The sequence below is a fragment of the Cherax quadricarinatus genome, chromosome 14, assembly GCF_038502225.1.
Source record: "Cherax quadricarinatus isolate ZL_2023a chromosome 14, ASM3850222v1, whole genome shotgun sequence".
In the NCBI taxonomy this organism is placed as follows: Eukaryota; Metazoa; Arthropoda; class Malacostraca; order Decapoda; family Parastacidae; genus Cherax; species Cherax quadricarinatus.
The window spans coordinates 4,945,630-4,973,294 of NC_091305.1; the positions used below are offsets into that span (position 1 = coordinate 4,945,630).

General features: G+C 36.3%; 2 protein-coding genes across 3 annotated transcripts in view; one reads left to right on the forward strand and one right to left on the reverse strand.

Annotated features, from left to right (window-relative positions):
- Nucleotides 1-27,447, forward strand: part of LOC138852672 (uncharacterized) — an 84,401-nt gene extending 56,954 nt beyond the window's left edge. Inside the window, exons 2-6 of the mRNA XM_070084783.1 lie at nucleotides 16,964-17,110; nucleotides 17,710-17,966; nucleotides 20,216-20,366; nucleotides 20,931-21,042; nucleotides 22,771-27,447. Coding sequence (XP_069940884.1) covers nucleotides 20,240-20,366; nucleotides 20,931-21,042; nucleotides 22,771-22,993 — 462 coding nt within the window. The 5' untranslated portion in view covers nucleotides 16,964-17,110; nucleotides 17,710-17,966; nucleotides 20,216-20,239 and the 3' untranslated portion in view covers nucleotides 22,994-27,447. The remainder of the gene's footprint in view (nucleotides 1-16,963; nucleotides 17,111-17,709; nucleotides 17,967-20,215; nucleotides 20,367-20,930; nucleotides 21,043-22,770) is intronic.
- Alg11 (ALG11 alpha-1,2-mannosyltransferase) lies at nucleotides 523-17,101 on the reverse strand. Of its 2 annotated transcripts, XM_053787150.2 has the most exons (5): nucleotides 16,962-17,069; nucleotides 16,515-16,658; nucleotides 8,998-9,176; nucleotides 8,336-8,460; nucleotides 523-6,185 (listed from the first exon to the last, which is right to left on the reverse strand). In XM_053787150.2, exons 3-5 carry the CDS (start codon nucleotides 9,163-9,165, stop codon nucleotides 4,967-4,969), a joined length of 1,512 nt encoding a protein of 503 aa, XP_053643125.1. In that variant the 5' UTR covers nucleotides 9,166-9,176; nucleotides 16,515-16,658; nucleotides 16,962-17,069; the 3' UTR covers nucleotides 523-4,966. The 2 variants fall into 2 exon arrangements, with proteins under 2 accessions (XP_053643125.1, XP_053643115.1); XM_053787140.2 differs by lacking the exon at nucleotides 16,515-16,658 and having other exon boundaries at nucleotides 16,962-17,101.
- Nucleotides 27,448-27,665: the final 218 nt, after the last annotated feature.

A 27,665-nucleotide genomic window follows, 5' to 3' on the forward strand; every position in this document is an offset into this window, starting at 1 on the left:
CAACCTACACTTTGTGCAATATCCTTCATTTTATTTTAGTCAGGGAAGCATTAACCCTTCAAGTGCCTGAGAAATGGTAGGCATTCAAGTTTGGTCCAAAGGGGTAGGACAACTGGCATCTAGGTACCTTGAGGGATGAAATGCCCTTTAGCTGTACTGTGGTTAGGTACCTTGAGGGATGAAATGCCCTTTAGCTGTACTGTGGTTGCCTCCCTTCCACTTCATTCACTGCACAAACCTCTTCCAATTCCTGACCCACCTCAATTTACACTATATCCCCCATTCTATCCAAGTAAATATTATAATTCATACTAAGGTCTCACTAACTCATTACTGCTGCTTTTAATTCTGAGGATCTTGGACAAGACTGCAGGAATTTATCAGTCTGTACAGACTGATTATGACCTGACTCCTCTATCAACTTCCTCTCCTGTATAGTTCCCAGAGGATTTTCCTGTCAATTTTGGAGGCTAAACAAAACACAATGTATTACATTTTCAGCAGGAAAAGAAAATATCAAAATCTTTGGTAAACTCTTTACTTACAACTTATCTGTATTAAAGCATAAAATATGAATTTCAGAAAAAAAAAAAATATAGATCTCAGTTATAAACACTCAAAGGCAAGAAATGCTGCATTTAGTTTTATTTTATATAAACTAGATACTTTTACAGAAAAAGAATGAAATTAGACTCCATAAACTGAAGCAAACAGGAGTGAATACAAGTGTCCTTGCTAATCAGATCATTAAAAATCTAAGCACACATATTATAGGCAAGAACAGATACCAAATAAAAGCTATGATGCTCCCTGAATTAGTGACAATTCGCTTTTTTTTGTGTACTTCATTTAGGTAATAAGGGTATAATGGGGAATACTTTTGCAGGCAGGCAGATCTATGCAGCTTTTGCAAGACTTCTAGAAAGCCACTGATATTACTTGGAAAGTCATTAAGTATGCCTATTTTGTTTTCTCTCCCAGTACAGTTTGTAGTGGTTTGAAGGATGAAAAAAAAAAAAAGTTACTTTATACACCAAAGTGACTATTTTATTGGGTACTGTTGCTGTCAAGAAATGTGGTGCAATGACCAGTTCAGAATACTAAATTTGATATTGTATACCATCTAACACTACTCCCTCTTTTCTCCATACACTATACTAAAATAACCTCCTTCACACTTTTCCAAATTATAGATGCTATTTATCAACATTGAGTGTCCTGTCAACTGAAGTGTATTTTGCCAGACATACTATATTTACTGGACTCTGAAGAAAAAAGTATAGGGGACAACTATACTGAAATTTCTTCTCAAAGCATCTGATTAGAACATGGGAGTCTATGGGAAAATGAGTTTTAATTAATGTCAATTTTTGCTTTATGGCAAGTTTCTTCTGTCAGCAGGCAGGGATTACTATACTATAGTATAATGCATATTTTCCCTACTACATGGGAACAGAAAAGCAAGGAAAATGTAAGACGAATATTCTGAGCTATAATAAATATTATGCCAAAACGAGTAGTGCTTCATGAAATACAATATGCTCTTCCTTTCTCACTATAATTATATTTATGGGGCAAATGTTAAACTTGTAAGGGTTAAACACTGCCCATCTATTTCACTTATTTGTTAGATAAGGACAAGTCATTATCTTTCACATACATCTTTATTTCTCAGTATAGGCATGTAACCAGATCAACATGAGGTTACTCCCTCAGACAGGAAGTTAGCAAGAGAAAAATGGCATCAAAGGCAACATCTTGTGAATAAAGGACTTCATTCAGTATGGCATACTTTTTCCGTACCATTTTTCACTAACAAATCCTGACAGCTCAGAACTTTATAATAGATTCTCTCATTCATCAGCAAGGACACTATTCATTTCAGACTGGTTTGTTGAAAAGCATACTACTAAAAGGAATAAAGGCAAATAGAGCAGAGCAAGCTTTTATTGCAACAATAAGGACTTGTTCTGCTACAGATGGTTGTTTATATTCATTTAAAATGTTGAGGAAAACATTCTGAAATACACACGTACACACTATCTACCTTGCCACCTGACTGTTCTATCTTTAACCCGTAAACGGTCCAAACTTATATATACATTTTTTTTCAACATTTGAAAAGTGTGTAAAAAAGTAGATCTTTTTATTTTTTTACATTTGAAAATGTGTAAAAAACTTTGATCTACTTTTTTTTTTTGTTATATGTATTTGAAAATATGTAACAAAAACGTAATCTACTTTTGTAGCACTACACACGTAAACGTAGATATGCTTGGATCGTTTACGGGTTAATATGCATTAATATATAAGAAGAGCAGAGTATATGGAGAGTAAAAGAAAGGTGAAGAGAGTGGTGAGAGAGTGCAAAAGGAGAGCAGATGAAAGAGTGGGAGAGGCACTGTCAAGAAATTTTAATGAAAATAAGAAAAAATTTTGGAGCGAGTTAAACAAGTTAAGAAAGCCTAGGGAAAGTATGGATTTGTCAGTTAAAAACAGAGTAGGGGAGTTAGTAGATGGGGAGAGGGAGGTATTAGGTAGATGGCGAGAATATTTTGAGGAACTTTTAAATGTTAAGGAAGAAAGGGAGGCGGTAATTTCATGCACTGGCCAGGGAGGTATACCATCTTTTAGGAGTGAAGAAGAGCAGAATGTAAGTGTGGTGGAGGTACGTGAGGCATTACGTAGAATGAAAGGGGGTAAAGCAGCTGGAACTGATGGGATCATGACAGAAATGTTAAAAGCAGGGGGGGATATAGTGTTGGAGTGGTTGGTACTTTCGTTTAATAAATGTATGAAAGAGGGGAAGGTACCTAGGGATTGGCGGAGAGCATGTATAGTCTCTTTATATAAAGGGAAAGGGGACAAAAGAGATTGTAAAAATTATAGAGGAATAAGTTTACTGAGTATACCAGGAAAAGTATACGGTAGGGTTATAATTGAAAGAATTAGAGGTAAGACAGAATGTAGAATTGCGGACGAGCAAGGAGGCTTCAGAGTGGGTAGGGGATGTGTAGATCAAGTGTTTACATTGAAACATATATGTGAACAGTATTTAGATAAAGGTAGGGAAGTTTTTATTGCATTTATGGATTTAGAAAAGGCATATGATAGAGTGGATAGAGGAGCAATGTGGCAGATGTTGCAAGTATATGGAATAGGTGGTAAGTTACTAAATGCTGTAAAGAGCTTTTATGAGGATAGTGAGGCTCAGGTTAGGGTGTGTAGAAGAGAGGGAGAATACTTCCCAGTAAAAGTAGGTCTTAGACAGGGATGTGTAATGTCACCATGGTTGTTTAATATATTTATAGATGGGGTTGTAAAAGAAGTAAATGCTAGGGTGTTCGGGAGAGGGGTGGGATTAAATTATGGGGAATCAAATTCAAAATGGGAATTGACACAGTTACTTTTTGCTGATGATACTGTGCTTATGGGAGATTCTAAAGAAAAATTACAAAGGTTAGTGGATGATTTTGAGAATGTGTGTAAAGGTAGAAAGTTGAAAGTGAACATAGAAAAGAGTAAGGTGATGAGGGTATCAAATGATTTAGATAAAGAAAAATTGGATATCAAATTGGGGAGGAGGAGTATGGAAGAAGTGAATGTTTTCAGATACTTGGGAGTTGACGTGTCGGCGGATGGATTTATGAAGGATGAGGTTAATCATAGAATTGATGAGGGAAAAAAGGTGAGTGGTGCGTTGAGGTATATGTGGAGTCAGAAAACGTTATCTATGGAGGCAAAGAAGGGAATGTATGAAAGTATAGTAGTACCAACACTCTTATATGGATGTGAAGCTTGGGTGGTAAATGCAGCAGCGAGGAGACGGTTGGAGGCAGGGGAGATGTCCTGTCTAAGGGCAATGTGTGGTGTAAATATTATGCAGAAAATTCGGAGTGTGGAAATTAGGAGAAGGGGTGGAGTTAATAAAAGCATTAGTCAGAGGGCAGAAGAGGGGTTGTTGAGGTGGTTTGGTCATTTAGAGAGAATGGATCAAAGTAGAATGACATGGAAAGCATATAAATCTATAGGGGAAGGAAAGAGGGGTAGGGGTCGTCCTCGAAAGGGTTGGAAAGAGGGGGTAAAGGAGGTTTTGTGGGTGAGGGGCTTGGACTTCCAGCAAGCGTGCATGAGCGTGTTAGATAGGAGTAAATGGAGACGAATGATACTTGGGACCTGACAATCTGTTGGAGTGTGAGCAGGGTAATATTTAGTGAAGGGATTCAGGGAAACCGGTTATTTTCATATAGTCGGACTTGAGTCCTGGAAATGGGAAGTACAATGCCTGCACTTTAAAGGAGGGGTTTGGGATATTGGCAGTTTGGAGGGATATGTTGTGTATCTCTATACGTATATGCTTCTAAACTGTTGTATTTCTGAGCACCTCTGCAAAAGCAGTGATAATGTGTGAGTGTGGTGAAAGTGTTGAATGATGATGAAAGTATTTTCTTTTTGGGGATTTTCTTTCTTTTTTTTTTTGGGTCACCCTGCCTCGGTGGGAGATGGCCGACTTGTTGAAAAAAAAAAAATATTTTATCAAATTCTAGCTCTCATCCTTCCAGCTGATGTCCTTCCCTCAATGCCTAGATTCTCTCACTATTTTGCTTATGCAATGCAGTGCTATGCTATAATGTATGACCCTTAAAAGTATCATGCCATCTATGAATACAGTATACAATAACTGAGGGAACAAAAATAATAGATACCAAAATATAAATGTGCATTTCTAAGAGAAAACAAAGGTGCATGTTCATCATTTACAAGAAAATTAATGCTTATCACCTAAATTTCATGACATGGTAATCATTTATGAGAACATAACAATCAGAAGATGAATTTAAAGTCCTACACTAATGCTGCTGACCATTCACTTAGGTCACATTCTTGTTTTAAGTGTCACACCTAAGTATATCTGACACTACAATGAATATCAATTTTTTTTTTTACTGAAAATGCTAGCAATTCACTAACTTAATACTGCATTAGAGAAAATACTTTCACTTGCACAAAGAAAAGAAGTTTCAAACTGCTCATCACTGAATCTGTCAACTGAATTTCTAGCTGAAATGCGTATACTATTTCTGTCTTCATCAGTAGATTCCAAAATTGTTTTGATTGCCTGGGCATAAGATTCAGGGTCTGTGGCTCTGTAACCTGTTCGTTGACCATCAAACTCAACAACAATATCCATTTTTGGTCCACCAGAATCATGAGCCACCATGATAAGCCCACCTGCCATGCATTCAACAATGCAAATACCAAAATGTTCACACCACATTGTATGCAAACCAACTGTCCCATTTTGAACATATTCTAAAAGTTCCGGGAAAGAGGCATCAAGTTTCCAAACTACTTTATCATTAATTCCTAATGTAGATGCAAGAGTTTTTAAGTTTTCTACCCTTTGGTAATCCTCATTATTTCTACAACTACCTATCAATACAAGCTGAACAACTTCCTTAATATCTGAATCAAGGATTTCACAAAGCCTCTGGAAAGCTTTCAGTTGGAGAGAATGATCCTTTTCTGGACGAAACTGACCAATAGAAATAATACTCTTAAGCTTCTTCTCAGAGTCTGGAATCTTGGGGAGACTTTTGAAATGCTGAGTATCACATGGTGGATACACAATGTGTGTCTGACGAGACTGTCCCCAAAGTGCTGTAATGTGGCCATGTGTCCAGGATGAGTTTACCATAACTAAGTGTGCACAGTGTCCAACTAATGCATACATTAGTGCAAATAAATGGTAATAGCCTAATTTTAATGTGCTAAAAACTATATTGCTAGAGATGAATCTTCTGTTATTGTGTGCTTCAACTCTGTTTGCAACTTGTTCCAACATATCTGTACTTATTGTTGGGTAATGTGTGTAACAGCCTACTACACAGCCTCCAATGTAACGAAATACAGGGTAAGTGAATGCATAACCCATGGAATCAATATATATGTCTGGACGAAACTTAGACAGTGCCTCACCCGCCAGTATGATGGATCCTATACTTTGCATCATGAGTGTTACAAAAGGATAGTGCTTAGCTTCAACAAGAGTTCGACTCTGGAGGAATATGAATTCAACTGGTTGAGGCAAGATTACATTGAACCTTTGTCGAGCTTTTTGAAGTATCTGTTGAGAGGTAACATCCGTGTCTCCAGTGTAAACATAGCACTTGACATTCTGATACCTAGGGGGAAAAAAAAAAAAAGCTTCACTTGTGTTCATATGTGTACAGTACACGCATTTCAAGTTTATAGTAATACAGGTACGATATCAATTTACTGGCAATGGATTGTCTGGCTTTTCTTTTAGTACAGGCAAAATTAAGAGTACATGCTTGCTTGAAGTTTAAAATGCAATTTGTAATTATCTCTCGACTGTGCAACTCTTTGCACATTTTGCTAAAATTTCACCCTAGCTATGGCTAGGGTTAATGGCTATCCAAGTAACTACCAATAGCTTTGGCTATTAAGTTAAGAGTTGTCAGGTGAATTAATCACAGGGCTAGAACACATCCCTCTGACAGAACAAGAGCTAATTTTTTTTTATTAGAGGCATGAAGAAATTTACACAGAGAAAGAGCAAAGCACCTGAAACAACTTCATTTGCATGAAATATTTAAGAAGACAGCCAAGAAGAATGTGTCATAGCAGTAGGCCATCTGAAAATGTTTTGGCTTTAACTTTAAGTACCCCCAATGTTCTCCCTGTGACATCAGTTCCTAACAACCCTTCACTTCCAGATGTTTGTGATTAGTTCTACAGTGCCAGTAAAATCCCATTATTTACTACTTAGGGAATAGTAGTGCTGCAGCATCCTTTGCAAGTATATTAATAAATAACCCTGCTTCCATTTATGTTAGTGAACATTTTCAATTTCCAGCAGATCATGGTGGGTCAGAGGTATACTGTTAAATTATGTGATCTTTGCTGGTCCAGCCAAACCTATAAAATGACAAAGCCTAGGAACCAAGGGTGCCAGAAAATCAGCATTGTACCTGTATAGCAATATTTTAATATTAAGCCATTATGACTCGCATACAGTTAAGAAAATGGATAGGAAGATTATATCCACGTACATTTAAGAAAGCTTTTACTAACAGTTTCCCCATAAAGACAAATTTGGAAACTTCAAAATGTAGGAATAAAAAGTAAATTAAAATGGACAAGAAACCTTGAGAGACAGACAGTTATATTAAGATTAAACTGCCCTTGTGGTAGGATTGCTGGTGTCCTTTTTTCTGTCTCATAAACATGCAAGATTTCAGGTACGTCTTGCTACCTCTACTTACACTTAGGTCACACCACACATACATGTACAAACATATATACACACCCCTCTGGGTTTTCTTCTATTTTCTTTCTAGTTCTTGTTCTTGTTTATTTCCTCTTACCTCCATGGGGAAGTGGAACAGAATTCTTCCTCCGTAAGCCATGCATGTTGTAAGAGGCGACTAAAATTCCGGGAGCAAGGGCCTAGTAACCCCTTCTCATGTATAAATTACTAAATTTAAAAAGAGAAACTTTCGTTTTTCTTTCTGGGCCACTCTGCCTTGGTGGGATACGGCCGGTTGGTTGAGGAAAAACACACACACACACACACACACCAGTAGCGATCAGTGAAGAGGCGGGGCCAGGAGCTGAGTCTCGACCCCTGCAACCACAATTAGGCGAGTACAATTAGGCAAGTACACACACGCGCGCACACACACACACACACACACACACACACACACACACACACACACACACACACACACACACACACACACACACACACACACACACACAGTAATCAAAATATGTCCTTAATAGTATAAATATTAGCCAAACTAGAATCTAGAATTTTTAAACACATCATATGTTCCAAATGAGTACAGGTATTTAAAAGACCAAGGAAAACACTGAAAGGTAAGGTGATGGAAATGCCATAGGGCAATTGTTTAGTTTCCCCCCCCTCCCCCAAAAAACAGCATCACTATAAACAGAGGCTAAATGATATGCAATTTTAATAAATATGATTACGTGGAAGTGGTAGTAAACTCATAAGAATTATGCAACACCTGGGTAATGGGAGGTAATCATGTTTGATCCAATAAAGGAGAGGACATTTCTCATTCTTTGAAATAAGAGCCCTTCACCAGTATCACTGCAATTCCACTCCCATTCTCCCAGATTAACCCATTTTTTTCCCACTGATAATATTTAAAATAGTAATACTGCTCTAATGAGTAACATTTTTTTACAATGTTTATCCTTTAAGTTCTGTACAGAATACATTATTCTCCTGTACTGTAGAATTTTACTAATTATCAATAAGTTTACAGTGTCTACTAACTTTCTCTGAAGTGATCTTATGGCACACCAGAGAACCCTTTCACCCCCTCCTCCAGCATTGCAATATGGATGAAAGAATGCTACATGAAGATATCCTGGTTCACCTTTCCGTAATGTATGCATACACTGAAATGAGAAAAAAATTATGTAGTTAGAAGTCAGAAAATACTGTAAATTATAAAATGTGTGGAGAATATTTCTCCATAAATATTCTCCACACAGCCCCTTTCAGCTCTCCAATACCTCACAAAATGTTCACATGAACACACAGGGCCAGGAGCTGTGACTGCCCCTGCAACCATATATGTACACAGGGAAGCACACACTAATAAAAAATGCAGTTTAAAGCAAGGCATTAATATCTAATAGGATTCACACATTCTTTATGCTTCATTTTTTTGAAGCATGTAGTATTTTATATTCGAGTATTCAGGTGTTAAAATGTGCTCAATACTGGTATCTTTACTGCAGAAATGTTTTACTTGAAAAGAAGGCTTCAGTCAAATCCAGAGGCAATTATTATACTATAAAAGTTACCCCTGTTCAAAGGCGAATCAATTCAGCAATAAAAATACTCGTGTTGCACATCACACGTTTATTAGTCATCAACTTTTAAGTATTGTAACTGTAAACCATAACTATAATGATAGTCATTAAACTTACAAGCTTGAGAAGAAACCAGCATAAGCAAAGAAGTCCTGCAAGAATGACCAGAAGTTGAAGAATGATCATAACACCAAGAGACCATACTCGCACTGACAGAGATAACATCTGAGATGTCAAACTGAAGAGTTCCGTAAAGGAATCAACGAAGCTGGTTATGGCATTCATCTCTACTCTGACTGAAAATAAAACAAAATTATTAACAAATTAAGAGAATCCAGATAAGTTAGCCTCAATGTACAATGCAGTACATTGAGCCTAACAAGACTGTGGTTTATGGCATTTTATTGAGAAGGCATTCAATGAGTCTTAACAAAGTGCCATAAACCGCATACTGTATCTTTATTAGTAAAGTTGTCGGTATATTCTACCACAGACTCAGATTACAGAACATTGCTAATTCAACAAACACTATTAACATGAGAAAGATGGGTGCATGCAAGGTGTATCCAGTGCATAAATAATTAATTAATGGCCACAGTGATAACTAAACTTATGTACTCAAAAGCAAGGTTTTGTTAAACATTAAACTAAACTACAAACAATGCAATACGATGTCAATATGCAAGGTAATAATTTTAAGATGAAAAACAGCTAATCTAACAAGGGGTGCGATACATGTGTACCCCAAGAAATAATTTAGCTTACAAAACCCATCTTGCACAACTATAATCTGGAGAATCTCTGGTTTGAAGTATTGCTGCTCAAGATGAAACCCATACTAGCAGAACTGATTTTCCACCTTCCCACTTATAATCAGACAAATATAAAAATACAAGGACCCCAATGGAAATGTTACTGACTTTTTTAGGCTTTCCTACTTAATCTACACATATGCTGCTATGTATGATAATTTATGCAACTGTGAATGTACCTGAATAAACTTACCTACTAATAATACTTTGTGGCTTCAACATCTGCTCTAAATAAAACAGTGGATTGTGTGAAACTTATATTAATAGGATTAATTAGGTAACTAATTCACAAACCAACCCAGATTGTAGTTTTTTAGCAGGTTCAAATGTATGCCCACATTCAGTAAATAGGTACCCAGTGTTGCAGTTCACATTCTAAGTAAGGACACAATGGATATTTATTTATTAATTATTAATTTGAACATGATACATTGAAGAACAAAAAAATACAGTGATTAAGTGTAACATACCAAAGCCCCTTGTATGCAGATCATTATGGGCAGGCTTAAAATTAACTTAATGTAATTAAAAATAACAAAGTTCGATTGGGTCACAGGTTAAACATTTATGAGATACAATTATTCAGTATTTATTTAGTTGTGGGTGAGTAAGTGATTTCTAAGTAGAGACTTGAATTTATAAACAGACAGTGTTTCTTATATATTCACAGGTAATGAATTCCAGATTTTTGGGCCTTTTATGTGCATTGAGTTTTTGCATAGTGTGAGATGGACACGAGGAACATCAAAGAGTGATCTGTGCCTTGTGTTATGGTCGTGTGTTCTGTTGAGGTTGGTAAGGAGACCTTTGAGGGGAGGGTTTGTATCTGAGTTAAGTGTTCTATGTATATAGTAGGTACAATAATAAGTATGGATGTTTTGTATGGTTTTGTAGAGTTTTGAATACTGGTGGAGTGTGCTGCCTGTAGTGGGAATTTATCATTCTGATTGTAGCCTTTTGTTGGGTAATTAATGGTCTGAGATGGTTTATTGTTGTTGAGCCCCATGCACATATTTCATAGGTGAGATAGAGGTAAATAAGTGAGTGATATAGGGCCAGGAGGGCTGACTGTGGAACATAGTATCGTATCTTTGATAGTATGCCTACGGTCTTGGAAATTTTCTTGGAAATTTGCTGTATATGTGTTTGAAATTTGAGTCTATTATCAAGGTGGATTCCTAAGAATTTTCCCTCTGTGAGCTTTGTGATAGGTGATCCGTTAATCATTATGTTAAGAGGGACGTCTGTAGCTCTGTTACCAAACTGAATGAAGTAGGTTTTGTCAATGTTGAGAGTAAGTTTGTTAGTCCTCATCCAGGTAGATATTTTCTGTAATTTGGTATTCAGAGTATTGGCTAGCATGACTGGGCTCGGGTGAGAGAAGACGCATGTAGTGTCATCTGCAAATAGTGTGGGTCTGAGTAGTTGCAATGCATTTGGGTGGTCATTTATGTAAATGAGAAAGAAGAGGGCCAAGGACACTTCCCTGTGGGACACCAACTGTAATTGGTTGTGCGGAAGAGTTTGCTCCATTTGTGTACACATATTGGCTTCTGTTGCTGAGGTATGAGTTAATGGTATAAGAGGGCACTCCCTCACCTACCTAGTGCGATAATTTTATGTGGAGCAAGTTATGGCCAACTGTATCAAAAGCTTCATGTAAATCAATGAAGATCCCCAGTGGGACTTCTTTTTTCTCTATTGCAGTGTATATTTGTTCTAGCATGTGTATAATAGCATCATTTGTATTTTTATTAGGCTTGAACCCAAACTGACAGGGGTTGAGTATGTTGTAGGAGATGAGGTAGGAATAGATTTGCTTAAGAATTAATTTTTCGAAGATTTTAGAGAGAGGGTGTAAGTTGGATATTGGCCTATAGTTATTCAAGTCTGTTTGATCTCCTTTATGTATCGGGGTGACCCTCGCTATTTTGAGAACTGTAGGGAAGGTAGAGGATTCGATGGATTTGTTAGAGAGTGTTGCAATGATTGGTGACAGCACTTGCGACGCTTTTTTGTATATAAAGGGTGGTAAGGTATTTAAATCTCCTGTCTTGTTTTTTAGTGTGTTGATAATAAGGAAGACTTCTGTTGGGTTAGTCGGAGCTAGGAACAGTGTGTTCGGGTAATTGCCAGTGAGGTAGTCATTGGGTGGGGTATTTCAGCTTGGGATTTTATTGGCAAGGTTTTTTCCTATTACCTGGAGTTTACCTGGAGAGGTGGAAAAGAAATCATTGAGTCTGTTTGCTGTTTCAGTTGGGGTTCATCTGGTTTTGTTAGTTCAATTGCACTATTTCATGATATCTTTTTGGTTCATAGAATTTCTGATAGGGTTTTCCAGGCCTTTTTTATATCACCTTTTAAGTTGGATAATCTGTTCTCATAACACAATTTTTTAGCTCTTCTTATCAGGCTGGTTAGGACTGATAAGTAATGTTTTGTTTGGTCTCTGGTTATGTGACCCATTCTGTACTGTTTTTCATTACATACATAGAACACTCAACTCTGATATTAACCCTCCCCTCAAACATCTCCTTGCCAACCTCAACAGAACACGTGACCATAACACAAGGCACAGATCACTCTTTGATATTCCTCGTGTCCATCTCACGCTATGCAAAAACTCAATGCACATAAAAGGCCCTAAAATCTGGAATTCATTACCTGTAAATATAAAAGAAACACTACCTGTTTATAAATTCAAGTCTCTTCTCAAAGATCACTTACTCACCCAAAACCAAATAAATACTGAATAACTGAACCTTATAAATTGTATATCTTAAATGTTTCTCACAATTATATCACATAAATGTTAAACCTAAAACCCAATCTAACTTTATTATTTTTTAAATACACTACCTAACAGATTTCATCATTGCTTAGTTAATCTTAAGTTAATTTTAAGCCAGCCCGTAATGCTATGCATAGTATAAGTGGCTTTGGCATGCTGCTCTTATCTGTATTTTTTTGTACCTCTGTATGTGTGCTCAAATTATAAATAAATAAATAAATAAATAAATAAATAAATATTGGTGCTTTGTATTTATGGATTTGAGGATGCTGGGTGTTAGCCAGGGACTGTTCAGTCTCTTAGCTGTCATCTGTTTAGTTTTTTAGGGCAGTGCTTGTTATAGAGGTATTGGGTCTTTTTTAGAAAATTATTAATACATTTGTCAATATCTGTATAGATTTCTAGCTCAGTGTGCCAGTCAATGTTTGTCACTGCTGTTGTGAAGTTATTAATGGCTGCCTCATTGTGAAGTCTGAAAGTGACTTTAGTAGTGTCTTGGGGTAATTTGCCTAGATTAGTTATGAGGAAGGTAGGGTAGTGGTCTGTGGTATTATCTGTGATTTTGTGTGATTTTAAAGGGGATATAGTGCTGGTCCAGATGTGGTCTAGTAGGGAAACACTAGTCTCTGTAATTCTTGTAATTCTTGTGTGTATCCTTGTAGGTTTTGTTACTGTTGGTAGCAACAAGCAGTTACTGATAGTGTTTGTGAATTCAGTAACGTGTGGGTCCTGGTCTTGCAGGAGATTTATACTGAGTCACCTGAGAGTAATAAGTGATATTTATTCATGCATGCATCAGTTATCATACTTCCTAGGTTTTCACGAAAACGGCTAATGTTTGACTGTGGTACTCTGTAGGTGTTCATCACTGAGGTTTTTGTAGGTTTTTGGATTTGAATTTGGCTATTATATATTCCCCACATTCATCCCTTATTTATTTATTTATTTATTTATTTAGTAATTTAGCATACATACAGAGGTACAAAAAAAATACAGGTAAGAGCAGCATGCCAAAGCCACTTATAAGCATAGCATTACGGGCTGGCTTAAAATTAACTTAAGATTAACTAAGCAATGATGAAATCAGTGATAAAACATTATTGTAAACAGATAACTATAAAGCACAAATGAGTATTACAAAGACAGGTCATATGGTTGCATGCATTGCTGTACATTCAGTCGAATGGAGTATTCTGTTAGGTAGTGTATTTAAAAAAATAACAAAGTTAGATTGGGTCCTAGGTTTAACATTTGTGTGATATAATTGTGAGTAACATATAGGATATACAATTTATAAGGTTCAGTTATTCAGTATTTATTTGGTTTTGAGTGAGTAAGTGATCTTTGAGAAGAGACTTGAATTTATAAACAGGTAGTGTTTCTTTTATATTTACAGGTAATGAATTCCAGATTTAAGGGCCTTTTATGTGCATTGAGTTTTTGCATAGCGTGAGATGGACACGAGGAACATCAAAGAGTGATCTGTGCCTTGTGTTATGGTCATGTGTTCTGTTGAGGTTGGCAAGATGTTTGAGGGGAGGGTTAATATCAGAGTTAAGTGTTCTATGTATGTAATAGGTGCAGTAATAAGTATGGATGTTTTGTATGGTGAGTAGGTTGAGTGTTTTGAATATTGGTGGAGTGTGCTGCCTGTAGTGAGAATTTGTTATCATTCTAACTGCAGCCTTTTGTTGGGTAATTAGTGGTCTGAGATGGTTAATTGTTGTTGAGCCCCATGCACAAATTCCATAGGTGAGATAGGGGTAAATAAGAGAGTGATAAAGGGCCAGGAGGGCTGACTGTGGAACATAGTACCGTATCTTCGATAGTATGCCTACAGTCTTGGAAATTTTCTTAGAAATTTGTTGTGCAAGTATTAGTGATACATTCTAGTTGGTCTGAGTAGTATACAGCTGTGCCACCCCCTTGTTGATCTGGCCTACAGTTGTGTATGGCTGTGTAACCAGGAATGGCATAGACATCTGTAGGATCAGGTTTTAGCCAGGTTTCAGTGAGAGTAATGATGGACATACTGGCATGCAAGGAATTTAGTAATGCTATGAGGTCATCGTAATGTTTGCTTAAAGATCTAATATTGTAGTTAAAGACAGTTGTTGTTATTGGCTCTGAGAAGTGCCTTTGATTGTTCTGCTGTGTAGTAATTACAGTTACTGTTTGATTCATTTAAGTCATTCAATAAGAGGTTGGTATCAGGATCAATGTTTGTAATCACAAGATTTATAGTGAATCTATAGTTAGAGTTAAATATAAGACAAAGCAAATATTCTAAAGCTAAAAAAATAGCACCTGAATTATTTTAACAAATGTAAAAATATGAGCTAGGGTATTTTTTAAAGCTAAAATAAAGGAGACAATATAAATGGGACTAAAATAATTTGTGGTGAGCAAATAAAGTGATGATCAAATAAGGAGCTTGGGAATATAATTGTAGGTAGCTCTTTAAAGATAGTTCTTTAAAGTTAAAATAAATGAGACAATATAAAAGGGACTAATATAAGTTGTGGTGAACAAATAAAGTGGTAATCAAATAAATGAGCTTGGGAATATAATGGCAAAATAGTGAACTTATTACACTTTAGCACCTGAGAATAGCACCTTGGTTATTTTAACAATTGCGAATATATGAACTAAGGTAGTTATATAAAGCTAAAATAAAGGAGAAAATATATAAGGGACTAAATTAAGTAATGGTAAACAAAGTTAAATGGACAGATAGTCACTATGATATAATACTGATTTGGGAGTAAGATCTGATTTGTAATATATAATAAGTTGAGCAATTAATTGCACTATAAAAAGTAAAAAAATATGAGGTAGTTGGTACTAGCTAGTAAAAAAAAAAATAATAATGCACAATAATGTAATAGTGATGTACACTACATGCACCACATGTATATATGTCATACTTAATGGCTTTGTTGTGTTATCCTGGGTTAAGACCCAATTAAATAGTCCAATTGGGAACAGCCTCAGCTCACACAATAATAATAATAATAATAATAATAATAATCCTCAGTGGGATATGGCCGGTGTGTTGAAAGAACAATAATAATTTTATTTACTATAAGTGCATACATGTACAAGGTATACATCAATGACATACTATTACGCATATAAAAAAAAGCCGCTTGTTATGCCGAGCATTTCGGGCAACTTAGGCCAGTTTCGTTCCAGGATGCGACCCACACCAGTCGACTAACACCCAGGTACCCATTTTACTGATGGGTGAACATAGACAACCAGTGTAAGGAAACACGTCCAATGTTTCCACCCTTTCGCCGGTAATCGAACCTTCAACGTGTGAAGTGAGAGCTTTTGCCACCAGGCCACAGGGCACTGTGGCCTGGTATGATTTGTTCAGGTTTTTAACCCAGGTTAGCCACCCAAGAAAATCAGTACTGTTGTTTCAATTAGGATCTTCTAATCTTGTCCCCATGATGCAACCTGCACCAGTCTACTAACACTCTGGTATGTACTTACTGCTAGTTGCACAGGGACAGCAGGTGCAAGGAAACGTGCCCAATGTTTCCACCCATGTCAGGGATTGAACCAAAGATAGTGTGCAAGGAAAAAGCAATGCCAACCAAGCCACAGCACACCACTGAAGGAGTGAGGCTTGATACTCAGATAATTCGAAACTCTGGGCATATTTACTTACACCTGCTGCACCTGGAGGTACCAGAGTAATAACTGACTGGTATGGGTCGCATCCTGGGAGAGAGGATTAAAGGATTGAAGTAGAAACAAGTCAGTCATATGACATGGCTTTATTATAAGGGTTACTGGTGTGGTATTTGGTCTGTCACTGATACTAAAATGAACAGAAGAGGTCCTAGAATAATAATATTTTCTTGGGGGACACCAACAATGCTATTTATTATTATGTATTGACGTCCATCACTAAGGCAAGACTGGATGTAGTAGTATGTGAATTCCAGTACAGAGTTTGGTATATTTACATATAAGCTGTCAAGTATTAAGAAAGATATTGATGTAAACGCGTGTCTCACCTTCCACAACCACTGATGATGACAAGATAGTGAAGCAGTCAACCTTCCCTCCAGGTCCTCATCACCTCAAGGTCACAGTCACCAGCAATCATGAACACCTCCGGCACTCACCTATTTGTGGTTGCCTGGGTCGAATTTCAGCTCCTGTCCCCAGTGGAAATAGTCAAGGACCCCAATGGAAATAAATCACTTTTAGGGGTTATCCTAGGTAATCTACACATATGCTATGTATGATAATTTATATAACTGTACTTATGTATACGTCTACCTGAGTAAACTCACTCATTACTGGGTTTACTCTTCCCGTGGCTGCGTGAGCCCTGTCATACCTATTCTTAAAACTATGCATGGATCCTACCTCTACTACTTTGCTAAGTCGTTCCACTTCCTTATCACTCTTAAGGATAAAGGTATTTCTTAACATCCCTGTGACTGTTTTTAACTTACAGCTGTGTCCTAGTCTACCAGAGACCAGCCTCTCAGACTAACTTGGTCCACCGTCTGCAGGACCGTCACTACCAGTGACTGTCACCATCAACACTGTCACCATGTTCCAAACTTGACTCGTCACTTATTAATAAATCATATTTTTAAAGGTAAATACACGTGGAAATTGTTTAAATAGATTGTTCAGATTTAATTAGAAAAGCCCATATCATTCCGGTGGAAATAGGACACCGTGCTTGACTTTATTGGGTTATTGTAGGTTAATTTGCACAAAGTTATATTTTAAGACAATTATAAAGATCTAAACCAGAGTATCGAACCTGTCCAAAACTTAATTTCCTTTTTTAGAGATCATATTAGTTAGGATACTACGTGACAGTTTAATTATTTTAATTTTATAACATTTCTAGGATACATTAAATATACTGTATGGACAATAAAAGTAATTCGAGAAAGGAATTGCAATGTACGTAAATATAGTCACTATTATTTTCATTTCCTAGAAGTGTTCAGTGAGAAAACAGTTTTGATATTATGTACTAGAGGATACAATAAATTTATAAATATTTCTGCTACTGAGCTTGTATTACTAAAGAACTAGTTAGGAAATAATATTTTGTGTATAAACAAGAAGACTTTTCAAGACTTGTCAAAGACAAATAAATTTTATTTTATGACGACTTTGAGAATATTCATGTATATAACCTGGATTTAATATTTAACTAAAGTCTTATTTCGGTAAATGTAGGAAGTATTTGGAAACAAGAAGTGCACGTAAGAGAAAGATTAAGAAGTTAATTCCCACAAGCAACTTCAGTGACAACAGACATCACTGAACCAACATAAGGAGAGTTATTCTATATTACAACTCGTGTAATCATCAGGAGGAAAGTGAACTTCGAGGTAAACTTCGCATATCCTGAAAGAAAAGAAGGTCAGATTCAAGGCCAGTGGGAAACTTCTGCTCATGGCATCCCATCTAAGATAAGAAGGATACCTGCATAGGTTGGTTTGTAAATATATATTTTTTTTAACAAAGAGTTTACTGTCAAACAACACTTCCTGCAGTGTTCTTAGGTATTATTAAGATCCAATCCTTTGGAGAAATCATGCATACTTTTCTTTTCATAAAATCAAGCTTGCCATATATACCCAGACACAGATTCTTATCTTGTGCAAATTGTTATTCTTGGAGGTATTAGCAAAATGAAAACATTTATTTCGACAAGAAGTACGTCAAGACAAAGCAGTGGTAAATATTGATGATCCTGACCAGTCATTGAAAATCTAATGAACAGCTAATGTGCACCAGTCTCATATCTGCTGCTGTCGGAGTAAGGTTAAGTTACACTAAGTTCTTTTCGGTTGGTTTTCGTTAAGTTTCTTACACTTGCACAATATTCATGACAAAGCCATCCTATTAATGGACATTTTTAGGAATAAATCATGGCCAGACTTACACACAAAGAATGGATCTCTGTAATTGCTGCTGGAGACACTGCTTGATTGAATCTGGATACATTGCTTGATTGATGCTGGATACATTGCTTGATTGAATCAAGATACATTGCTTGATTGAATCTGGATACATTGCTTGATTGATGCTGGATACATTGCTTGATTGATGCTGGATACATTGCTTGATTGAATCAAGATACATTGCTTGATTGAATCTGGATACATTGCTTGATTGATGCTGGATACATTGCTTGATTGAATCAAGATACATTGCTTGATTGAATCAAGATACATTGCTTGATTGAATCTGGATACATTGCTTGATTGAATCTAGATACAGTGCTTGATTGAATCTAGAGACATTGCTTGATTGATGCTGGATACATTGCTTGATTGAATCAAGATACATTGCTTGATTGAATCTAGATAATTGCTTGATTGATGCTGGATGCACTGTTTGGTTGATGCTTGATAAACTGCTTGGTGTTTGATACAGTATTTGATTGATACTGGATTCACAATTGATGCAGGATATGCTGCCCATCCATTTTTTCTTCAATATTTTTTGTGACTAGCCATAGTGGCTAGGGTGTCCTGTTCCTTGGTTAGTAGTGCACTCAGCTCACACATTGAGGTCTGTTGTTTGATCCCTGGTACACGTGGAAACATTGGGCATGTTTCTTTAAGACACCTGCTCTCCCTGTTCATCTAGCAGCAAGTAGGCACCTGAGTGTTAGTCAGCTGGCATGGGTTGCATCGTGGGGACAAAATTAACTTGAGTTGCCTGAAATACTTTGCATAACCAGGGGCTTTCTATATAGTACATATGTCATTGATGTCATCCAGGTCTGTATAAGTTGTATCATGTACTTGTAGAAATAAAGATTATTATAATAGGCTTGAGATGCAAACATGTTTCGATCAGCTAATACTGAACCGTTTTCCATTTACTAGGTTTTTACTCTCCAAGTGTTTCATCTGCTTTTCTCCATCTACTTTTAACAGTATTTTAATAGTACCTGCCACTGAGACTATAGTTCAAAGGTCATCCCCTATTACCGTGCTTAAATATTAGCCCAGTTTGGGTCATTCTCAGTTTGTTGACCGAGTTAGTCTTGTTATAAAATTCCCAAAAAATTTCGGAGTGAAGGGCTTAGTGTCTCCACATTTTTATGGGACCCATAATGCTATATTATATGGCCTAGTGTTTTTCTTGTCAGTATCCAGTGTCTTCTTATGCAAACACATACTGGATCAGAATGCATAGTGCTTCTTGCTGTACTAGCAGGGATTTAAGTGGCCCGGTGGCCTGGTGGCTAAAGCTCCCGCTTCACACACGGAAGGCCCGGGTTCAATTCCCGACGGGTGGAAACATTTCGACACGTTTCCTTACACCTGTTGTCCTGTTCACCTAGCAGCAAATGGGTACCTGGGTGTTAGTCGACTGGTGTGGGTCACATCCTGGGGGACAAGATTAAGGACCCCAATGGAAATAAGTTAGACAGTCCTCGATGACGCACTGACTTTCTTGGGTTATCCTGGGTGGCTAACCCTCCGGGGTTAAAAATCCGAACAAAATCTTATCTTATCTTCAGACCTTCATTTTACCACGTTAATATTTTGGTTTCAGTACTCAGTATTCGTATCCCAGAAATATCAAATCAGTTTAGCAGATAAAATTTTAGTTACATAAAGTTGATATGATGAATTATAAATATTAAATCAGACTTTTAATTTCATACTCTATATTAAGTCAGTGCCATACAACACTACATTGGAATAATTTTTTTTTTCAGGGTTTGTCAGTGGAATAAGTAAATATGTTTCAGCGAATGTTTGGTCGTAGGAAGTCTCCAGTCACAGTAGAATCTTCTCCCACTGATCCAGCAACTGAAGCTGCTGAAGAGAAGTCTGATCATATTAACATTGATGGTTTTATAGTTATAGGTTAGTAGTTAAACCATATTCTATGTTGAAGATCGATACCCTAATTTATCTGTAAATGAAGTACAGTGGACCCCAGGTTAACGATATTTTTTCACTCCAGAAGTATGTTCAGGTGCCAGTACTGACCGAATTTGTTCCCATAAGAAATATTGTGAAGTTGATTAGTCCATTTCAGACCCCCAGGCATACACGTACAAACGCACTTACATAAATACACTTACATAATTGGTCGCATTCGGAGGTAATCGTTATGCGGGGGTCCACTGTATTGTTCTTTTTAATAAATGCATATAGAATTATATATACATATGTGAAGCTGAACATTTTTGTCAGAAATTTTCAGCTTAAATCTGGAAAAATTGCACAGTTGGAAAGCTGTGTACATCTCTTCATGTATCCCATTATGTAAATTATAGTAAAAGTTTATGGAATAAAATTTTTGAATGTTTTTTATGTAATGTATTGCAGTATTATTGCTCATAGTTTTAAGTCTGCAGTGCTGAGGAGCATTATGCACTTCATTCAACTTATTTGAAATTTAGACCTATCTTTTTAACGTTTCAGATGATAACACCAGTTCCATTTATGATCCTCCACCAGGATACACTGTAGGTGGGGCTAATGCCTTTCTGCCATATGGCCTAGATCCAAGAACAAATGGAAACAGTGTACAGAGGTAATGTTGAAAATGACATGTAATTATTGTTAAATATTGACAATGAAAGGGAGGCGATGATTTTGTGCATTGGGCAAGGAGGAATAAAATTGGGTAGGAGCAAAGAAGAGTCAGAGGTGAGTGTGAAGGAAGTATGTGAGGCAGTGGGTTTTGTGAAAGGATGAGATTAAAACTTGGATGCCAAAAGAAGGTAAGGATCTAGTCTTGGAGTGATTGGGGCATTTGTTTAATGAAGGCATGAAAAAAAAAAAGCTATGATGACCATTGGGGTGCACAGTCCAGGGTGAATGGAAGGCGGGGTAGAAGCTGTCCTAGCAAGGGTTGAGGAAAGAATCTGATAGAAGTTTTAGTTGAGCCTGTGCATCCAGCAGGACTGTGTGAACATGTTAGAGTGAATGAAGACAAGTAGTCTTTATGGTGATATGCTATTGGAGTGGGAGCAAGGTGACATAGAGGGGAAAGGTGAGTGGTACACTGAGGATTCTGTGGAGATAAAGAACTTTGTTCATGGAAGCAAAGAGGGGAATGTATGAGAGTATAGTTATACCAGAGCTCTTATATGGGTGCGAAGCATGAGTGGTGAATGTTGCAACAAGAAGGCTGGAGGCAGTAGAGATGTGGTGTCTGAGGGCAATGTGTGGTATGAATGTAATGCAGAGAATTTGTAGTTTATTACAATATACAGTGCTGTATAAACATTTAAAAATATACCAGAAATGTTATAAATGGTGCAAAGGTGACATTAAAATAATATCAAAGATATTTGACACAAACCCACTACCATTATAGTATGCTTCTCACTTAGCAACGAATTCATTTACCTACATGGTCTTAGGAACAAAACTCCGTTGTTAAGTGAGGAGAGGCTGTACTGTAATTTGTATATGCTGAATTGTCTCTTAAAATTACTGTTCAATTTATTAATCTTTACCTCCATATCTATAGTACTAGTATTAAGTACAGTAGTTGTAAGTATACTGTATTAATTTTAGTCTGCCCACAATGCATTGCATAATGGGAGGGGGCTTTCCAATAAAAAGCATTGTACTATACTACTATAGGTATGTATTACTGAAGACTAAAGACACTTTGTATTTTTGGAAATAAAAATTTGTTTTTATATTTTTATAGCAGCGAGATGTTAAGAAAATGCAAACATATTGTATGGTAGTTAGATAGACTACATCATTTAATTCCTTAAATATTATATATCTGTTGCATAGCACAGTATATAAATAGAGCAAGCAGTGACAGCTATTTAATTTTCATAAACTTTATAAGTGTACAGGCATAACATGCTAATACTGTGCTTTACTTTACAGCACTTCACTAATACAGCATTCTTCAATTATATTCATTATTTTTGGCAGTAACGCACACATTAGCTGACTGGTGCCATTTTGTTACCTGTGCTCAGTCTGTGTACAGCACGTGTGCATCTTTTTTTTTTTTTTTTTTTTTTAGGCCTAGTGCCATTGTGCACTTCATAAATGATGATTCTAAACATAATTTTAGGCATTTATTTGCACTGGCATGTAAAAAAAAAAAAAAGCCTGTGATTCGCTTTAAGGTGATATTCGCTTTACGGAGGTGGTCTGGAAGCAAACCCACCATATTAGTGAGGTATGCCTGTATTGCTATTCCTAAGAATTACTGATTCAGTTAATAAGGAATCTGGCCTCATTTGATTTATGGCTATTTAATTTACTTAAAATTTATTTCTTACAGATCCACAAATGTTGAAGTTCAGAGTGCCATTGATGGGATCCCTTTTAAACTGGGGGCAAATGTTCTTCTACAAGATCAAGTGCAATCCTGTGACATCAGCTCAGTGAAACAGATGATATCAAAAATAAACTCCTTCAACTTGGATGACTATGAGTATAGTTTTGAACTAGAGAGGAGTATTTTACAAGAATTTAATAGCACTGAACAAGAAGGCTTAGAATAAAAAATGACTTACACGTTCTTGCATATTTTACTTCCAGAATGAAGGTGTCGTGCTAAATGTTAATGGTTCACTATCTAATAATCAGTTCACTATCTGATAACCATTAATGCTAGGTGTTAATAATTTGCTATCTGACCATGCAATGCCGATTATAAAATATTTAAAAATAGACATTCTGTAAAATATAATTTGTTGAAAATATTAATTTTATATGCAAGATTTTTACTCTTTTCTGTCCTTGAAAAAGCAGTGTATTAGTTTATCATATATATATTTCAGTGATTGTAGCTCCAAAGTCAAGTTCTTGTCATATACAGTATATAGCAGTTTATATTGGACCTTTAATCTTAATAATATACTAGATCAACAAGAAGTTGATCTAGTATATTATTAAGATTATTGAAGTTTAGCTTAGGTTGTACAGATATTGCATTCTGCATTGGTTCTGTGTAAAGCAATTACTGTATATTAATTTAAAAAAAAAAAGTAATTTGGTACAGTGGACCCTCGGCTAATGATATTAATCCGTTCCTGAAAGCTCATCATTAGCTGAAATTATCGTTAGCTGAATTAATTTTCCCCATAAGAAATAATGGAAATCAAATTAATCCGTGCAAGGCACCCCAAAGTATGATTTTTTTTTTTTATCACATGAAATATTAATTTTAATACACACAAACTGACACTTACCTTTATTGATGATCTGGTGATGATTGATGGGATGGGAGGAGGGGAGAGTGTGGAAGTTGTTAATGTTTAGAAGGGGACCCCCCTTCCATTAGGACTTGAGGTATCAAGTCCTTTTCCAGGGTTACTTCCCTTCTTCTTTTAATGCCACTAGGACCAGCTTGAGAGTCACTGGACCTCTGTCGCACAACAAATCTGTCTATAGAGGTCTGTACCTCCCGTTCCTTAAAGATTTGCCTAAAATGGGCCACAACATTGTCATTGTAATAGTCACCAGCATGGCTTGCAATAGCTGTGTTAGGGTGATTTTCATCCATATAGGTTTGCAGTTCAACCCACTTTGCACACATTTCCTTAATCTTTGAAGTAGGTACAATGGATTCCACAACTGGCATAGGCATCTCAGGGTTAGCCCCAAACCCTTCAAAATCTTTCTTAATTTCCATACTAATTCTCACCCTTTTTATCACAGGGTTGGCACTAGAAGCTTTTTTGGGGCCCATGGTGACTTATTTTGCAGGTACAATCACTAAAAACGCTGTGATAGTATGAAATGTTCCGATTGCATGTGTGGATGCGACCGCACTGGCTGGCTTGTAAACACTGGCACCCACGGGACAACTGAGGCACGCTCAGGCCACACGTGGACGTGTCTCGAATGAATCGCGTTGGGTGAGTTTTTTAGCGTTAGCTGAGGCAAATTTTTTGCATTAAAATGTATCGTTAGCTGGATTTAACGTTAGCTGATGCCATCGTTAGCTGAGGGTCTGCTGCATATCCATTGTGAAATACAGATGATGCTAATATTATGCACTGTTTTGGACAAATTTAAATTAAATTATAACAAATTATGTACATAATGTAGAAATTACATAGTTTGTATACTTTTGAAATTAAAATTAAACAAAATTTAATGATGTTTATAGAGTACAGGAGGGCCCCACTTATATAGCAGGTTTGGTGTTCGGCTATTACTCTGAAGCAAAAATCCCTGTAAAGTGAAACATGTTTTTTTTTTTTAATGCATATAAAAGCCTGATAACTTGTTTAGCTTGTTTACACTATCATTTATTAAGTGAGCAGTAGAACTTGTTTAACTTGTTTATACTATCATTTATTAAATGAGCAGTAGAGGTAGACCTAAAATAATGCTCATACCGTATACACATTATTTACCTTAAAATATTTTCGTCCTTTGCTTATAGTGAATGGTGAATATATTTATTGTAAGAAGTCTGAATAAATGATGAATGGGTATGATTGAAAATTGCTGCATTAGCACAATGCTGTAAAGCAGATCACTGTAAAGAGGGGCCTATATTTTATACAGGATAAATAATTAAAGTTTAGTAACATGTACCATGAACCACTTTTGAGAAAATATATATCTTCTTTCAATAAACCGGTCGTATCCCACTGAGGCAGGGTGGCTCAAAAAGAAAAACGAAGTTTCTCTTTTTAAATTTAGTAATTTATACATTTTAGTCACCTCTTACAATATGCATGGCTTACGGAGGAAGAATTCTGTTCCACTTCCCCATGGAGATGAGAGGAAACAAACAAGAACAAGAACTAGTAAGAAAATAGAAGAAAACCTAGAGGGGTGTGTATGTATATCCTTGTACACGTATGTGTAGTGTGACCTAAGCGTAAGTATAGGTAGCAAGATGTACCTGAAATCTTGTGTGTTTATGAGAGAAGCAACACTAGCAATCCTACCATCATGTAAAACAAGTACATACAGGCTTCCGTTTTACACTCACTTGGCAGGACGGCAGTACTTCCCTGGGTGGTTGCTGTCTACCAACCTACTACCTGACAAAAAATATATATATATATATATTTTATTGGCAGTTTGGAGGGATATGTTGTGTATCTTTATATGTTTATGCTTCTAGACTGTTGTATTCTGAGCACCTCTGCAAAAACAGTGATAATGTGCGAGTGTGGTGAAAGTGTTGAATGATGATGAAAGTATTTTCTTTTTGGGGATTTTCTTTCTTTTTTGGGTCACCCTGCCTCGGTGGGAGACGGCCGACTTGTTGAAAAAAAAAAAAAAAAAAAAAATATTTTTTCTCAACAAGTCAGCAGTCTCCCACCGAGGCAGGGTGACCCAAAGAGAAAGAAAATCCCCAAAAAGAAAATACTTTCATTATCATTCAACACTTTCACCTCACTAACTTAGACACTGTATATTTCATTTAATGTACAGTATGTTGATTTATGACCCCTGCATCATTGAATTAAGTTTGCTTAAATTTGGTATATACGTCCTCTAGCACTTTTCATCTCAGAGATTGATTGTAATTGTTATTATTATAAAACTGATGTATTATACATTGACATTAGTAAGGTTTATTTAATTACAAAATAGTATTGAATGCAATTTAAAAATTGTTTTGTAAGTAACAAAAATTGAAAATAATGTATGTAATGTTTCAGAGTTACAGCACTACATTTTTTTTTATTATTATTTGCATCAATTCACAAATTTACAGTTTGAGTAATTGTTCATTATTGGTTGTCTAGTTGTATATTTGTTAGGGAAACAGTTGGACCATATTCATTACAGTAAAATAAGGTATTCATGCTTCCTGGTTGCACTTTATTTTCACATATAGTGATCATCCAATTATCTGAGATAACAGATAGTTTGTTTGAAAGTCCAATTAATTGCTTTGGAACTATACAGTGAAGTCCTTTTTCAGTATTGTGTGTCAGGTCCCCCTTAAAAAGGCCCTGTAAGTGAGGAACCATTAATGGTCCATTTTTCCATTGATTCCCATCAAAATCAGTATGGTTCTACCTGAAAAATACTCTGCTAAAAGAATGTAATACTAAACTTATTACCTAACAATAGATACTATTTTTATATTGCAATATCTAAATATAAATAATAATGCATATTAGGGCTTTTGGGGGGAAAATGTGTTTAACATGGTTGTTCTTGCATTGTTCAAGGATATCAACCAAGTTTCATATGCAGTATCTCCAATTATTTAAAATGAAACATAATATCATGTGCCTTAGGTTTTTCAGTTTTTATGTAGATGCAGTTAGTATCAGAACATTGGCTTGATGGTCCAGGGACTATGAATCCTGCAACTGATAAAGTGTCAGTGGTTGCCATTACTCCCTTAATGCTATGAAATCTCCACTGAAGAAAATAACACTATAACCTTGACTCAGATGTGAGGAACACGGTGACTTTTAGACTCATAGCCGGTTGAAATACCCTGAAGCCCAGAAGAAAGCACAAGTAAAACTCAGTATGTCATAACAGGATGTGTATTAGAACCTGTCACATACAGGAGGAGCAAGAACACATTTCTCACCTTGATATGGAATAAGAAACTTTGGAACATGGTCCAGGCAGAATGGAGCTGTTAGCACTGTGTCCAGTTGGTTCAGGCACCACTGACAAGTAGATGGGTAAGTAAGTATGCTTACACTTCTAAAACAAAATAGTTTCATCTATTTTGAAGATTTGCAGTATACAATTGCACGTAATATTTACCAATATAGGTAAGAAAAATTCAGGTTTGATGTATGGATTGGCAAATAGTGCATGGCAAGTGACTCTAGTATGCTCATTACATTCGTACCAAACTCATAATGAACAGAAAACAGAAACCAGTTTCATATGCACTCAGTACTTGCAGTATGTACCTAGGGTCTGCCTGTGGGAGTCGGAAAACTCTTGACACCAATTAAAAGTACCAAAGGTATATCCATTTATTTCCAGTAAAGTATGGTTTAAGGTTGAAGGCTTTTGATTTTTATACATATGTACTATTACATTCTCATAGTGACTGCACAAGCCAAGCACTGCAAAAAAAAGTACACTGAGTCAATGAGGGTAGTAACTTCAATGCATTCCCTCCCAGTGAACCCCTCAGTTGACAGACTTGAGTTACTAAGTTGCAGTGCTTGAGAAACTACAATATTTGAAGCTGATTGTAACTACAATGTATCCACTTGGGTT